The sequence below is a fragment of the Argiope bruennichi genome, chromosome 3 (assembly GCF_947563725.1).
Source record: "Argiope bruennichi chromosome 3, qqArgBrue1.1, whole genome shotgun sequence".
NCBI classification, from domain to species: domain Eukaryota; kingdom Metazoa; phylum Arthropoda; class Arachnida; order Araneae; family Araneidae; genus Argiope; species Argiope bruennichi.
The window spans coordinates 19,943,599-19,961,094 of NC_079153.1; the positions used below are offsets into that span (position 1 = coordinate 19,943,599).

Here is a 17,496-nt window from a genome sequence, read left to right on the forward strand (position 1 = left end):
GTAATTAGAATTGAACGGCTAAATTTCATTTATAGCATTAGGTATAAAAATAATATATATTAGTATGAAATGTACTCTTCAAAATGCATTATATATTGCATTCATGTTATGTTACATATAATGCATTAAGGCGTCATTATGCATTATATGTTGTTTATAATTCTCTTACATACAATTATTATACAATTTATTTTTCTAGTTTCATTTTTGATCCACAGGTTGAAAGCATTTCACTAAATTAACTAAATAATAGGTTTTCAGTTAACTAATTATAATTAAAACTGCCACAGAATTAGTTTTCAGTATTTTTTCCCTTAACCTGCTCTCATTCACAAAGATTTAAATTATCAGGATTTCAACTTTTAAAAAATATATTATATGATTTTTTTTTATTTAGAAAAATTTATATGCACATTTTTATTGCCCTTAGACATGCAAAGAAAAATCATTTGTCTTTATAAACATTGCAAAATAATATAATTTAATAAACAAATTCTTAAGTTTCTCCTTCATAAATAGTTTCCTTTTACAGCATATATAAATAACCCAGTAAATTCTGTAAATCGTTTTTAAAAAAAATAATCACCATATTCGCAGACGATATTTTAATTTAAAAAAAACAAACAGTGAAGCTATTTTAAGCCTCTTTAAATTTCCATTTAGTGAAAAGAAATATTTATTTATTTTCGCAATAAACTTGAAAGGATGGCTTCATAAATATCGTTGTAATGCAATGAAAGTATTAGCCTTAACCATTACATATTATTCATACAGAATAGTTAAAGTTTATTATTGCTTCAAACATTTTATCCAAAAGCGGATACCATATTTAACAGCTTTGAAAATGAATTTTTGCAATTTTAACATCAAAAAAATTTCAATTCTTTGTTATAAAGAAAGAAAACGTTGTTAATACATACATAAAAGAATTATGTGCTTTTTAGTAATAATGTTTTTTATATAAAAAATAAGTTCTCACAACTTTTATATGAAAATATATTTTACAACTATAATTTTGTGATAGTTAAGGCTAGACTCAAAAAATTCAACTCGTAAACAATTTTTATAATAAAAAATCATGAGATTAATCTTTGAGAATAAAACTTCACTTAATTAAAAATATCTTTTATACTCAGATTTATTTTACATTTAAATTACTGACTGGACTGAGGCCATTTTTAAATTTCCTTTAAAATTTTTAAACAGAATTTTTTGTATTAATACTAAAGCTTATAATTATAAATTTTAATGAGTAAAGAAACCACTGAAGTTTAAAAAATAATGAAATACTATTAATTACTTTTTTATAAAATTATTTTCATTTTAATAGAATGCATAAATGAATAATTAAAATAATATTTCGAAATCCATTATCAATGGTTAAAATGAATTTAGACTTCACTTTAGATTCGAAATTAAATTCTATAATTGCTGGATAGAAAAAAAATGATTCGCCTGCTTTGTATGGATATTTCAGTAAAGAAATCGAATATTATTTAGCTCTAAATGAAAATTAATCCAAAGTTTCAAAGGAATTAAATTATTTCATTTGATATAACATGATATAAAAAATTCTTGATCTATAAAATATTTTTCTCAAAGGTTCTTTATATAGTTCTGTTTTGATAAACATAAGAGGAAAAGAAGAAGAGCATTTTTTTTCTGAATTTCAATGTATCACTAAAAATATAATGATAAAAAGATAAATACTTTTCCTTGATTTATGATAAATTACATCGCGTATATACAGATAGAAACATTGTATTTCTTTTAAAAGACTGTCTAACATAAAAGTTTGCCAAAGTTTTTATAATTTTGGCAAATTTTTTTATATTATTTATAATTTTTCCAATTCTTAAAAATAAGCCAACTATTTTAAACAATACTACCCCCTCCAAAATAAGAGCAAACTTTATCTCCTTAAATATTGCACCTAGACATATGCTTAGAATTTCAAAGTTTCTTTAAATAAGGAGGACGATTGGTCGAACACATTTTGGCTTCTATGGAGGTTTCATAATCAAAAGCTAAAAAAATTAGATTTTAATACAACCCCCGTTATCGTTTCGTTGAATAAGGAAGATGATTGTACGAACACTTTTTCTTCTATGGAGGTTTGATAATAAAAAGCTAAAAAAATAGATTTTTACACAGCACCCCGTTATAGTAAAAGTATCAATTCATAAAATGTGTATTTTGTATTTTATCTATGCACAAGGTTTCATATTTCTGTATACAAAATTTAGAGAAATGACAAAACACACATTTATTGACTTATATTGCTTTTTCGAACTTGATTGGTGTCTGTACAAACCCTTAGTTGTACATTTCAGGAATAATATGCGTATTATAATAAGTTATTAAAGGGATGTACATTAATTGAAAATGTCCATATACATTCTTCTAACAATATTCTTCGTATACATGTATGCATTGTTGGGATTGCGATTACATACAGAAAAAATCCTCATCATTTCAAAACGTCCCTCGTTAATGAAATGTGCGATTTTTAAGAAAACCTTAATATAACTTATACAAATGCCAGCAAGGAGTTTTATCTTCTTGTTGGAAATTACATTTCATTTTCTTAGGTTCCTTGAACGTTCTATTTCTAAAGTTTATTTTCCCTTCTTTATTAAGTCAAATCTGGAGTTGTGGATCAAGTGAACAAAATTATGCATGATTAGAAAATTTATTTAAAGTCCTGATGAATGTATGATACTACTTGACAAGTATTTTACATATGACCCTTTTTTCTGTATTGAATAAATTTGCGTTCCTAAAATAAATTTTTCCTACTTAATTTGTAATAATTTAGATATAAAAATATCTTTGCAAATTTTATAGATAAAAATGCTACATCTTATGTGTACAAAGAGTTAATGTAAGACAAATATTTATTTTTTGTTTTGTTTTCTCAACACATTGCTTATCACTTAAATAAAAAATAAAGCTGTACCCAAATCTCAATAGAGCATTTTAATCTTCGAAAATAAGAAAGGAGTTATATATATTGTTGTCTTAAAAAGTTACAAACAAAACCCTTAAAAAAATTGAAATCTATTTACATTTGTGCAATCACACTTGATATGTGGACAGTTTATTCAAATAATTGGAAGACCAGCTACGTTCGACAGGGTTTTTTTTATTTATTATTAAAGAGAGAGGGAGAATGTTTAGAGACGAATCGCATACTGATTATATATGAATATTTTTCAATCTTACCTACTTATGAAATAGTCATTTAAATAAAATAAAAAATACCATAAGTGAGCTTAGTTTAATATATTATTCGAAACAGTCTGCTGTATTACAGTATTCATTTTATAGATTATCTATCATTGCTTATACTTTTGTACTAGCACTCAGTTTTACCATGTTGAAATCGGGTCCGAGATGGCGTTATGTATCATTGTCAGCATGAGAACAGATAGAAAAAGGCTCTAATAATCAGTAATAATTTTTTTTTGTGTATAAGATGACGTTTTTTCAGGAAAGACATTTATATGGATAAACCTAAAAAGCAAAAACTTATCTAAATATAAAATTTGATCCAAATCGTTAGAGCCGTTTCCGAAATACAAGAAATAAATCTATGCATATCGTTGAAAAATACAAAATTTTTTTTGTTGTTATTTCGTCCCCTGCCAATATTATTTGCATGGATATAAGAGTAGGAGAATGAAATCCTTTTAACATTCACATGCCATACTTTGTTGCCTATCAAAAGAGACTGAATGATTCCTCCAATTATGGATCATAAGACGTTTCGGTTTCTTGGAGAACCGTAAAGCTCAGTAATAGATCCCGCGTATAATGAGATAATTATTTACTGTAATTGATGCTATCCATCATTGTCCCAATATAACACTTCTCAAAGGGCTGTCGACAATGCTTCAGATAATAGAATGGAACATCGTCTTGCTACTGTTACATCTTCGTATTTTTTTTTGTACACACATGTGTTCCTTTTATGGAATTTAACACTTAAAAACTGCAACCTATTTAGCATAAAAGGAACATAGCTTAAGTAACTAACAAATAAATTATTTCATTCTATTTTACCGATGTAGTTTCATTCATATGTTCCTAAGTTTTATCATTATATATGATAAAACTCATATCATTATATCATCTGTGTGTGTGTGTGTGTGTGTGTGTGTGTGTGTGTGTGTGTGTGTGTGTGTGTGTGTGTGTGTGTGTGTGTGTGTGTAATGATATTTTTAATACCAATTTAAATCTTAAACCCATATTTTGGATTGTTCTCTTTTTTCCTCATTCAATTCCTACTTTTTTATTTAATTAATTCAACTGCATCCTTTCACTCTCAGCTCCCGCTCTGAGTGAAAGGATGAAAATCCCTAATTCTGCAACATTCTTTTAAAGGTACCGAAATTTCCCTTCCCTAAGGCTATACATGTTAAAGAATTCCCTATCAAAATCTCATAGTAAAATTTTGCACTTGCATTGCGATGTATATGAGCGTAAGTTTCATTTATTATAATGGGCGTCATATCATTATATATATATATATATATATATTGCCGCAATAAAACGAAGCAGCCAACTCTCCATGGCCGAATGGTCATAGCACTGGTCTTTTAATCAAGAGATCGTAAGTTCGAATCCCGCTAGAGAACAATGTGATTCACAGTCTATGTAAATATTTAATTCCTTGATTTTATGTTTTCCTTTATTTCATGTTCCAGAAAATTCTAGACATTTCTTTAGTTTACCAGACAAGTGCTCTGGAATTTTCGTACCGTCTCCAGAAAAGTATTCTGGAACTTTCCCTGTTAGTATAAAAGCAGAAGATCTATCAATCACTGTGTTCTCAGTTCGGAGTTGAGTTAATAAATTGGTTTAGCTCTACTTCTTGAGTGTGTCATTGAGTTCCACACTAAAGAACCTACGTGACAATATATATATATATATACAAATGTAAGGATTAAATTTAACTACCTTAATATTCGACATTTTTAATTTACAACTTTTGAACATCGCAAAACACTACTCATTTTAATATGTCGCATTAGTAACTTACTTTTTCTAGTAACAACCATTTTAGCTATCAACACATTAGAGAAATTTATTATTTAATGAGTCAATGAATATATTTATGCATTCCAACTCCCTATCTCTCTTGTTAATCTATTTATCTTGAATATTTTATTTATTATGCAAATTAAATGAGCTTTCACGGTTAAGGATTATTTTGGCACAGTCAACAAATTTAAAATATTCATTACATTGCATCTGTTTGAATGTACATATTCATTCCGATTCTTGTAACAAGATAATGCGCATTAGCTGACGTATCATTTGCACATTTTGTCATGGGACGTATAAGCAAAAATTGCAGCACGTGACATGAAATATAATGCAAAAGTCCTCCAACACTCTCTACAGACCATTTTGTTGAACTTAAAGCTACCAAATTTGATGCGTAGTTACTTATTGATTAGTAGATGCTTTCTACGAATGGATATTTTAAACTTTTAATTAGATTTTTTAATAATATTTCATCAAAATTTAAAAAAAAATTCAATAGCATCATATTTTTACTGAGGAGCACCTCAAATGTAAGAATGAGAAGTTTCCAGCATGGTGGTTGGTTCTCGCCGCCCGGACGGGGACAGAAATTGTGAGGAGAGTCGACTACCTCCCGCAACGACAGGACGTGCTTCCTATGGAAAGGGTTGTGCCGTGGCCGGGGATGGCTCATAGGGCTCAACCTTAGTTCCCTCTGTGCTGTTGCAGCGGGTCCGGTCGTTCAAATTTAATCCGTTTGTCTTATGATCAGATGGGACGGAGTACTCAATCTGTGGTTCAATAGCATCACGCTAATTACCTTAGGAAAAAATCTTTTTTTAGTTAAAAAAAAACTCGAGATTTTTTTTTCTTTAATTTTTGCATACTTTTTTATTTTTATAATTTTTAAAAATATTTTATGGTATCTTTTTTAAAACTATGTTGTTTAAGTTATTATATTTATATACACACTTGCTCCAAAGATACTAATTACATATTTTACCTGCACTTTTATATAAATAAAAATATCTTGAAAATAAAATAAAGAAAAACGAAGCAAGCCTGAAACATTATTGTACTGCGATATTTCGAACTAGACCATAGATTATCATTAAATTTTATTTTTTATATGCAAAATGACAGCTTAAAAAATTAATACGTTGCGATGTTTCATACTACAATATCGGATCTAGCTTTATTTTATATAGTTATTTATTTAATTGCATATACATAACTGAATATTAACTGACTAACTAACATGATCATAACTGAAGTATAAATATTTAGAGTCCCTATAAAATGACAATACTAAGCCAAGTGCAATATCGTTTTACATGCATACTATTTATACCATAAAGAATCAATCGATTCACGAAGAAAAAAATTGTTCGATTTAGTTTAGTTATATATTAACGTCCCGTTGTAACGCAACACTAGGGCTATTTCGGGACGTACCTCACCATTTTGGACCACAGTCAGATAACAAGGACGACACCTGAATTGGCACCCCCCCCCCCTCTACACAACACACCAGCGGGTGGACTTTTAGCTTTAACGGAATTAACGTGAGAGTTATCTCTTTCAGACACATTGAAATTTTGTCGAGTTATCTCGTTTCAGACATGTAGGAATTATATCTGGTTTAAACACGATAACTCAGAATCGCTTTGAACTAGACTACTGAAATTTGGTTTGTAATGTTTAAACCAAATTTGAGGATTTCTTAACACTTTTGAAAGAAATACATTCACTGGAAATTTATCAGTTAGTTCGAGTACATAAGAAAAACGATAAAGGTAAAACTTAAAAGGCTATACAAATGAAATTTGGTGCACTGATTTAGCATCTAAATTGCAGATCAATATCAAATTTTGAACCTAATCCATTTGCAGTTGATGTTTTGCCGTTCTGTGATTTAAATGTATATAAATGCAGAAACTTAAAGACAAACGCAAAAGCTGATTATGTTGAAATTATGATGATTAATAATTCACTTGCGTTGATTATGATTAATTAGTCATATACGTTCTTATTACTAATACTGCATCAGTTCTGGGTTGAAGTTTTGCTTTAACTGGTCGAAAAAGGGTTTCTAAAATACATACTCGATTTTCTTCCCTACACTCTTCCCTACAAAAAGCTCAAGTGCGGACTTGTCACGAGTGCTTAGATTTTCATTTTATTGATAAAAAAAAAATGTGAGAGAATTCAGAGCCTTGCTCAAAGTCTGCAGATTTTATGCGGGGAAAGGGGGTGGGGTAATATTCTTACTAGAATAAAATGTGAGAAAATTTTAGTAATTACTCTGGCTCTTTTTTGCTTAATCCTTATTTGACAATCCAAATGTAACGCATTTTTTCCATTTTTTTTAAATACATTCATCATTTTTTGTCAAATATACGCAAATATACGAATCTTTTATTTGTCCTAATATATTTTTAAAGGGGGATGGAGCACTGTGTTCTAAATGTCTATATTTTAATCATGATCATTACGCATTTACTTTCTAAATAGAAGTTTCTTGTAGAATGAAATTGTACCACATATTAATCTTTCCTGTTCTCTTAAGGTTAAATGTTTTAATGAAAAGTAGGAAGTGTTAGTTCATTTAAAGATATAATCGTAAAATGAAAAAAAAAAAAAACTTTCAAGAAGAAGAGGAATGATGTAAAGAAAAAGAGACTCTAAATATTAAAAGGAAACATGTATTTGAATGCTAAAATGACGATTTAAAAAATCTGCAATGTCTTGTTTATGCATGTAACATAAATCAAAGGGCTTCATGTAACATAAATAGTAAGATATAATAAACTTTAACGTCAAGTAGTGCATTTGCGTGAAGCTTGTTTAATCACGTGATCTTGATAAGGCCACGTTGTTTTTATTATGCCCCATAAACGTTCCAATAATGTAAACGCTACTTTTTGACATGTGTCCCTCCTTCCACTGAATATTAATTGACATTATTACTTAAAATATCCAGTAGCTGTACTATATATCAAATCTAGAACGCTATATTAGGTAAAACGATGTTTTATTCCATGAGTAATCATCACAACTAATTAAAATAGTTAAGATATATCCACTTGTAGACAATAATCAGACAAACTGAGAGAAAAAATTACTGAAAGATAACAATTCTCAATAGTAATAATAAGAGAGCTCGTTCTGCCATCATCAGTCCTACGAAAGAATGAATCCTCTTTTGAGAACTGTTGTATCCCACCAGAGTATGATGTTCCATGGAATTATCTAGAAGGATCTATAGATCTCGGCTCCTAATAGAGAATGGAAGAAATAATTTTAAATTTTCCAGAGCCTTCGTTTTTGTCGGTTCCTTCCTTTTAGTTTAATCCTCCAAGTTTGTCGCCAACATCGAGCATCAATTAATCTGGCATCCATTCAGTATCCATTTAAAATCTCTGTGCATTTATTTTTCTTACTGTAGGATTAACGTGGCAAAAAACTGTATTATAAATTCTCAACAGTATTTTTCCTTGAATTAACATTTCAAACTCTTTGGTTGCCCATTCAAAATAAGGCAAAGTTTTAAATAAGAAATAAAATTGAATACAAAAACTTTGCTGGTGAGTAGTAAACTGTTTTTTTTTTTAATTACTCCGAAAATTGTAAAATATGTCATTGAATAGATTCCCGAGCCAGTATTGCTTTTTAGTGTGTAAAATAAATCTTGAACATTTTTGTTCATCGAGTAAGCATAAACTATTCATTTATAAAATTTCGTGAGTCTTTTATCGTTTCTGATTCTTTTGATTGATGAAAGTATTTCTTATTTTTACATTGTTTTTAAATTCTTCCTTAAAATAATACCAAGAAGCTATATTCATTGTGAATTAACATTAATATTTTCAATAAGTAGTTGTTATAAATGCGATTTTATAATCAGTTATGCAGACAGATTCCTCACGATTTCACTATGAACACAAAAATCGATTCTTTAAATCCTATCTTCAAAAAAAATTTTTTAAATATTTCCTTGAAATTCGGCAGTATCGATGATAAAATCCTGAGAAAACAAAAGGTTAAATTTTTCATTTTCGTGTACCGTGTTAATATTAACCGAGCTTCTTTAAGCTAAAAATTCAATCAGTTCACCACAAGAAAATTGTCCTTTTTTACCTATCCCTACAGATTCCTCATATGTCCTCATGATCTTAGTGTTATTGAAAACAAAAGAATCCAGATCATTACGCTACTGAAAACTCTATGACAAAACTCTTATTTCACCAAGCGTAGAAGAAAGTATTTCCACTTTAGCCCAAAATGAAATGTCCTTGGCACAAATAATGGAGATTATGAAGCTTTTACAAGAAAAGACAAAGCGTCATGAAGAACTATGAATGATTTTAAATGCCTTCATTAGCAACTAAGACTTTTTCTGTACACATGGTATTTTAACCTCCCTCTTTTTTGATTTTTTTCACACTTATATACTAGGTTATTCTTTAGATCTAGGGGTTGCTGTTAAACCGTAACTTTAATCAAGTTTCTTTCCTTTCTTTTGATTTCACAATGATTATAATAATATCGTTTTTAATTATCTATAAAAAATATTTTCGAACACACAAGTATATGGTAGTAATCATAAAAATAATATTATAAATAGCCCCTTAAGGAACAACACCTTTATCCCAATTTTCTACATTTTCAAGGAGAGAAAGCCGAATACATCTCATTTTCTTTCCACATCGAGTAAAAAATGTAATTTCACCTAAATAAGAAAATGACTTTAAAAACATTCACTACAGGTTGCGGTAATTGCCATATAAATGCCTGCCTTATATTTTGCTTCATTTTTAGATTTAATAGAGAAAGCGTTTTAATAACATTAAGTACACTGTCATTGTTTTAACTTAATTTTATTTTCTGATATGTGAAAAATACAAAAAAGAAGTATGGTTATGGTCAAAAGTTTCGAACTCGAATTTTCGATGAATTATCATGTTTTAGATATCCTTAAATAAATAAATAAATAAACATTTTTAAAATCCTATATGTCTAATATGATAGCTGTAATATGCTTTACGTTAGAAAAATGAAATTTAAAATCTATTTTTTATATTAAACTTATATTGAATTTTGAACGAATTCCATTCGAAGAAAGTTTGTCTGGCTGTCCGAGTGCAAGAGAACACGATAATAAAGAAACGTAAAAAGCTAGATTGATCATATTAAGTGCGTAGTTTTAACATCTAAAATGCAGGTCATGATGAAATTTTGAATTAAATTCGTCTAAGGGTTGACCGTCTGCCAATCGGTATATTTGCTTGCATGTAAACAAAGTAGCTCAAATGCTCAATGATTTAAATAAATGAAACCCGGTAAGTGATTTTGTGATTACAATTTTGTATCAAATTTTGGTTTTAATCATTCAACAAATGCATCAGAAATAAATATTTGATTTTCTGACAAGTGTGTAATGATTAAATGCAAACGATTTAAAAAAAATTCAAAAAAAAAAATCGCTAAACACCGCAAATAGGCTCTTTGGCTAATGGCATACGATTAATACTCAAATAAAGAGTTACTTTATTACATTATGAGACACGTAAGTTTCATGGACGAGACTCTAAAAATAAAAATCTGAGCACCCGTGGTGTTCATGGACTTGTACAACATTCACAATTGTATGCAGAAGATGGGAATAATATCTTTATTACAGGATATGTGATACAGTTTCGATACCATTCCCACTGATAGGTTAAAAATTAAGTTCAAAAATTGTATTTAAAATTTCTTTCTTCTTTTATTTAAATATATTTATATAACTGTTTTTCTTAATAAAAAGCAATTGTTTTCTAGTATTCATTAATTAACTAATTATTTGAATCATGCTTCACATTAATTCAGCAATAAAATGTTGCACATTAAATTGTAAATTGAAAGTACGTATTTAATTAATTCAATACTGTGCAAATTAATTGGGACAAACAGATTTTTTAAGAAAATTGTCCCTTTCTCAGGGATTTTCTGCCTCAAACCGTTTACAACTGCATTTTCTTAGAACTCTTGACTAGTCTAAACTGGTTTGACCACGTGATCAGGACATGATGAAAATTTTCCCTTCAGTTGCTGTAAAAAGTGGTCGCTTGCGTGAATTTTCTCCTTCTGACCTGTATAAAAAAATTGGATATCACTCCCAGGAAAAGGACTAGAATTGTTACCCTTAGTCAGCATACTTCTATGATTGTGAGGGATATTACTGCAGTAATTGGAGTTGGAAAATCCAGTGTTTCTAGGATCATTAATCAGCAAAAGAATTTTGGGACAGTGTCTCCAGAATGAAAGAGTAAATGTGGACGCAAACGCAAGACCACACTTCTAACAGACAAATTTCTTGTACGAAATAGTACAATGTATCCTTACAAAACAAGTAGAGATATTCGGAGAGAATTATTAGCTACTGGTGTGAGCGTAGATTCATCGACAGTTCGACGAAGGCTTAGTGAAGCTGGGAGATTTGCAAGAAAACCAACCGAAAAACTGTTATTAACGCCTGTAATGAAAAAAAAACAACATTTGTATTGGGACAGGAAATATCAATCCTGGACTGCACAAGATTGGAAGAAGGTTGTATTCAACAACGAAACGCATTTTCTTGTGCAAGGGTTTCGACCAAGATTTGTCAGGCAAAGTGGTGGAGAACCCATCAAAGAACAACATCTTATTCAAACAGTTAAGCATCCTCAGAAACAGATGTTTTGCGATTATTTTACTTCTGAAGGACCTGGAAGCTTAGTAGTCCCTAATTTAGTTGAAAGGATGACGAACTCTAAACAATACATTTCTATAATAGAAAGTAAAATTGTGCCTATGATGCAAACGTTCGCTGGTAGTGTTGGTATCTTTCGACAAGATCTTGCTCCATGCCATACTTTTAAGCTAACAACGAATTCATTTCAAAAACAGAAAATAATGGTTTTGGATTGGCCTGATTTCTCCTGATGTAAATCCCATCGAAAATTTGTAGAGCATTGTAAAGAGACGTCTGAGTAAAATGGAATGCTCAACAAATAAAACATTGATTGAGAATGCTATAAAAGTTTGGTTTGGTGATGACGAAATCAAAAATGTATGTTCTAATTTAGTGGAATCAATGCCAAAGCGTGTACAGGATCTCATTCAAGCTAGAGGAGAGCATATTTTGTGTTAGGTTGCTATACCGTGCATGTAAGTTAACCTATACTAATTAGTGAACATTTTTGTGTTTGTTCCAATTAATTTGCACAGTACTGTAGAATAATTGAAGTAAATAACTTAAAATGAGAAAAATATTTGATGTCGAATTTGTATCGAGAAACTAAGATTTGAAATTAAATTAACAAGCTTATTCGCTGCTTTTATTTTAATTGAGTGTTTTGCACACTTTTTGAATGAATTTGAAATAAAAGTTAAAGATTATTAACAATTCAATCATTGCAAACGATTTATAGGAACCAGAAGAAACTAATCTCAATTTGAGAGTTATGCTGAAACTAAAGGGGAATGAATTAAAACATCGATTTATCGTTGCATTCGAGCCGTTTAAAAATGAGCTTCATTCATTGCAGTATAAAAGTCAACAAAGCACAAAACTGCTGTAAAAAAGTAAAGCATTTATCATATTACACATAATTTTTAATAGAGTTTTCAAAACAATATTTAAATAAAATTTTATAATAATTTTAAATAATGATCAAAAATATAACATGCAAAAGTCGCTTTTCTTAAAGTAAAATTAAACAATTTAGATTTCCAAAATGAATCGTTTAAACAAATTTTGTTAAAATATGGGCCACGATGTAAGTGTGTCAAAAAAATGTAATTCCAAAAGGCCAAATGGTATCTACTTCCAGAATTCATTCATTTTTTAACGAAAATTTATACATACATTTTTTTAAAGAATATAAATAATCAATAAAATAAGATAACAATTTTTAAAAAGAATTTTTTTTTTGAATTTCTAGAAATTTCTGGTTAAGATATTTCTTTTAGCAATGAATCAATTTGTTACTTATTTTTCAAATACGTGATTATGGCAAAAAATTTTACTAAAAAAAAAAAGATTACAATTTTTTTTTTACATAAAAAGTGTGGTGAATTGAAAAATTTAGTCAAATTATAGTCAAATGACTTGTATATTAAATATTAGTCAAATAGAGTCAAATCATTTATGAAAGAATTTAAAATTTTTATAATATGATGGTTTTAAAATTATAAAAGAATATCATAATAATTATTCCTGTATTTTTCCTTTATTTTTCATTAAATAATGAAAAGAAAAAAACGAGGCACAATATAAATTCACAAAATCAGATATATGTAAAATTGAATGAGTGAGCAGTTTGAAATACGGAAACAAATACCAAAAAATCGAACCATGCAACGTTCCTAAAGCATATTCTGTCATATAGACTTTTATTATTATGTGTAAAAAGGAATCAAGAGTAAAAAGTCTTATATAAACATTTAGTAAAAAAAAATTGAAAGTTAAAGGAGAGGCACTGAAAAAATATAATATCTTTATAACCATTTTTAAAGACTTAATAATTAGTAATATTGAAATAGCAGTTTGAAAAAAGAGTAACAAATATCAAAAACTCCAAATTTACAGTACATATATAAAACATGTATTATCGTATAGATATACATTTTTATTAATACAGATAAAATGGGAAAAAAATGAATAAAAAATCTCACATAAACGTTTAGTTTCTAAAAAAAAAATAGATAAACTGGAAGTAAAAGAAAAGACTTTGAAAAAACTATTTAAGGCGGCCACTGGAAAATTAAATAAGCTTAAAACGAGAACTGCAGTTCGAAGAAAAGAAACAAGAGCCAGAAAATCGAAACCCATAGAGCGTGCACTAAACATATGTCGCCATATAGACGCTCATTGTTAAGTGTCCAAAGAGAACAAAAAGCAATAACTTAAAATGCTCATGCAGATGCTTGATTTGAAATGCTTTAAATGTTTTTCTTTTTTTCCCTTTTACAGAAAAAAATAAACTGTTTTTGGATGTGTTCCCAGATTCCATTATAGAAGAGAACCCTAATGATAGTCCATGTCTTTTTAAATTCAACTTAAATCATATTAGCCATTAAATAAACAAGGAAAAATGTTCACAAAATACGTAGAGAAAGACTTAACATTATTGTCAAATCAGAACAAAAATATAATTTTACAGGAATCTTATAATGATAAAGAATGCTTTAATTATGTTTAAAACTAAATGCAATAGTGAAAAAAATTTTCTTTATAAGATTTTGATGTTTATAAAAGATTAGTTCTTGCTTACACAATATTAACTTTTTTTCTACTTTAAAAACATTTTCAATTATATAGAATGATTTTTTTTGCTTATATCTTCATCTTCAAGATATGTGAAAAATATCTTATACTTGATCGTAATTGATGATACTTGATGAAATTATCCTTGATCATATAAACATTTTAATAAGAATCTGAACCAGAGTTAACTCTCTTACCGTCATGCCCTTACGTCAAAACGGACATCGAATTATTTATCTTTAAACTTAAGCTAAAATTAAATTATTCAAAAACATTATAATTGGATAAAAAACATTTTGAACACATCAAAAATTGTAATAAACCCAAACTTCCCGCAAACATCTCAAGTATTCTAGTATTTACTAGAATCAATCAAGTATTCACTAAGACTTCTCTAAAGTTTATTAGATGGATCAATAAGACATCCCGTTCCTGAAAGGTGAAGTCAAATTAGATAGCAGAGAAAACAATACAGTTGAAAGATTTAAAAAAGATGTTTTTTTTTTTAATCAAGTTATATGATACCTCTTATTTCGAAAATATGATGTTGTGTTGATTTAATTAAGTATTCATCGTATACTTGACATATCTACCAATTTCATGTAATTCTTCCAACGAATAATAAAAGAATTTCTAACCTGTAATTATAAAAATACTATATCGTTATGAATATAAAATATATTTATATATCTACTAATGGTTCAAGGAATCAAATATCTTCCTCTATTAAATTTATTTTTTTAAAAAAATGGATGGCAAAAGTATTAAATTTTAGGCATGATCTATTTATTTAAAACTTGGCTTAAATATTCGAACCCAATTTCTTCACAAAACTCAAAAATCCTTTATCTAACGAATTTTCTTATTTGTTTTAAGAAAGTATACTCAAGAAAAATTTAAAACAACATAGTGGTTGCTGAAAAAATATTTTATCTTGGGTAATTAGTCCAGTTACTCGAGTTTTATCGCAAATAAATTTCGGTGTATTCTGCATTTAGTTAAACTTGCTGGTATTTTTCCTCTATAATTTTTCAAAGACATCAAAAAAAAAACTTTCCCTCTAATATAAATCATTTTATTAGTTACTATAAAAATGCGAATTTCCATAAGAACGAAAATATTTTACCATGTTAGAAAAGGATTATAAAAATATGATTGTTCGAAAAAAAGTTCGTTTAGTATTATCAATAAAACTGCTTCAAGGGAAAAAAAAATTTAGACTCACTTTGGCCTCGATTTTATTCTATTTTTGCAATTACAAGATGTAAATTACAAGAAAAAAATATTTGTATTAAATTCTGTTACATTTAAAAAACATTCGTTAGATATGTCATTTCCTTCAGCAAACTTGGAATTATTGGATATATTTTTAAATTGAACGTTTAAATTCCACTAGATATATTTGATTCAAATTATTTCCCATATGAATTAATTGTATATAAATCTTCAAACGAAATATTTAGAAAGTTAATTATCTTTAAATAATTTGAATTTTCTTTATATACATTACTAAAATTTTAGACAGAAAAATATTATTGAACAGTTTCTCTTCTGTATTTGTTAAGCGCAAAAGAAGAAAAAAAAATCCAAAATTAACTTATGGTTAAATTACGGCAATGAAGTTTTTAAAACCATATTATCTTTGATGTAAATACAAAATAATGCAAATAAAACTTAAGAGTTTTTACTCTTATCAAAATATCTAAAAAAATTCTTTTGAAATTATTGATTGCCTTCCTTAGAAACTGAATTAAAACTTTTAAATTAATATAATATTTGCATAATATGAGAAATCTGCATTAAATTTATTAGAGCTTTTATTTATTTTAAAAGTTTTTTAACTAAAAATTTAACCTCATATATTTACTTTAACTTTCTCATATCGAAATAATATATATCGTTTATCGGTATATTATTTCGTCAAAACCAACGATGAAATATTTTATTTACCGAATACTATTTTTTTATTCTTACCAAAACATCCCAGCAAATTCTTTTTAAGTTATTTATTGTCTTCGTTGAAACTGAATTAAAACTTTGTAAATGTTGCAATTTCTTATAGAAAAAGAAATAATATAGATTAAATTCAGTAGAGCTTCTATTTGTTTTAAAAGTTTTTACGTAAAATTTAACCTCATATATTTACTTTCACTTTCTCATATCGAAATAATATCGTTTGTCGGTATATTATTTCCTCAAAACCAACGGTGAATTCTTTTATTTACCAAATACTATTTTTTATTCTTACCAAAACATCTAAGCAAATTCTTTTTAAGTTATTTATTGTCTTCGTTGAAACTGAATGAAAACTTTGTAAATGTTATAATTTCTTACAGAAAAAGAAATAATATAGAATAAATTCAGTAGAGCTTTTATTTATTTTAAAAGTTTTTGCAACTAAAAATTTTACCACATACATTTTACTTAAAAACTTACTTACATCGAAATAATATCGTTTGGCGATATATTATTTCGTAAAAACAAATTTACAACAAATTTTCATAAAAACATTTATTTTAAAAGTTTTTTCAGGTAAAAATTTAACCACATATATTTTACTTTGACTTACTCACGCAGAAATAATATAAGTTTGCCGATTTATGATTTCGTAAAAACAAACGATTAATTATTGTACTTACCGATCACCACTAAGTAAGATCCAACAATCACGTGTGTGGAGGGAGGAAAATAATACGGATAAGAGAAGGGTTCATCCGTAGTCATCGTGGAGGGATCACTTGTTGGATCGGACTCGGCCATCCCGAATTGTCATACAAATCTCTGAACACGACTAATCACTATGCCGACGTGCTGGCAGACCATAAACAATAACACGACACTCGCCTCTGAAGCGGTCGGCTGTGTTGTGCCGGCGAAGTAAGGTAGCAGACGATTCGCAAAAGCGCCACCTTTTCTCTGTGGGAGAGGGGGGTCTCCGGCAGAGGGGGTGGAGGACTGTTAAAAGACGTGGGAAAAAACGGGCACTGAGTTGGAAAGAAAGAAAGATCTGTGAATGGCCTTCATGATTACTTAATTAGGATATAAGATTTTTCTTTTCAACTTGAGGAATTGTATCTCGTTTTCTGTCTTCCACCTTAAGGTTAGATGACTAAAGAAATATAACAGCCTTTTTTTTAAAGTCCATTATTTCTTGAATAATGCAGTAATGCTGT

General features: G+C 28.3%; 1 protein-coding gene across 1 annotated transcript in view; it reads right to left on the minus strand.

Moving 5' to 3' along the window:
* Positions 1-17,144, minus strand: part of LOC129963554 (visual pigment-like receptor peropsin) — a 245,801-nt gene extending 228,657 nt beyond the window's left edge. The window contains exon 1 of the mRNA XM_056078012.1: positions 16,963-17,144. Coding sequence (XP_055933987.1) covers positions 16,963-17,083 — 121 coding nt within the window. The 5' untranslated portion in view covers positions 17,084-17,144. The remainder of the gene's footprint in view (positions 1-16,962) is intronic.
* Between the last annotated feature and the right edge of the window lie 352 nt (positions 17,145-17,496).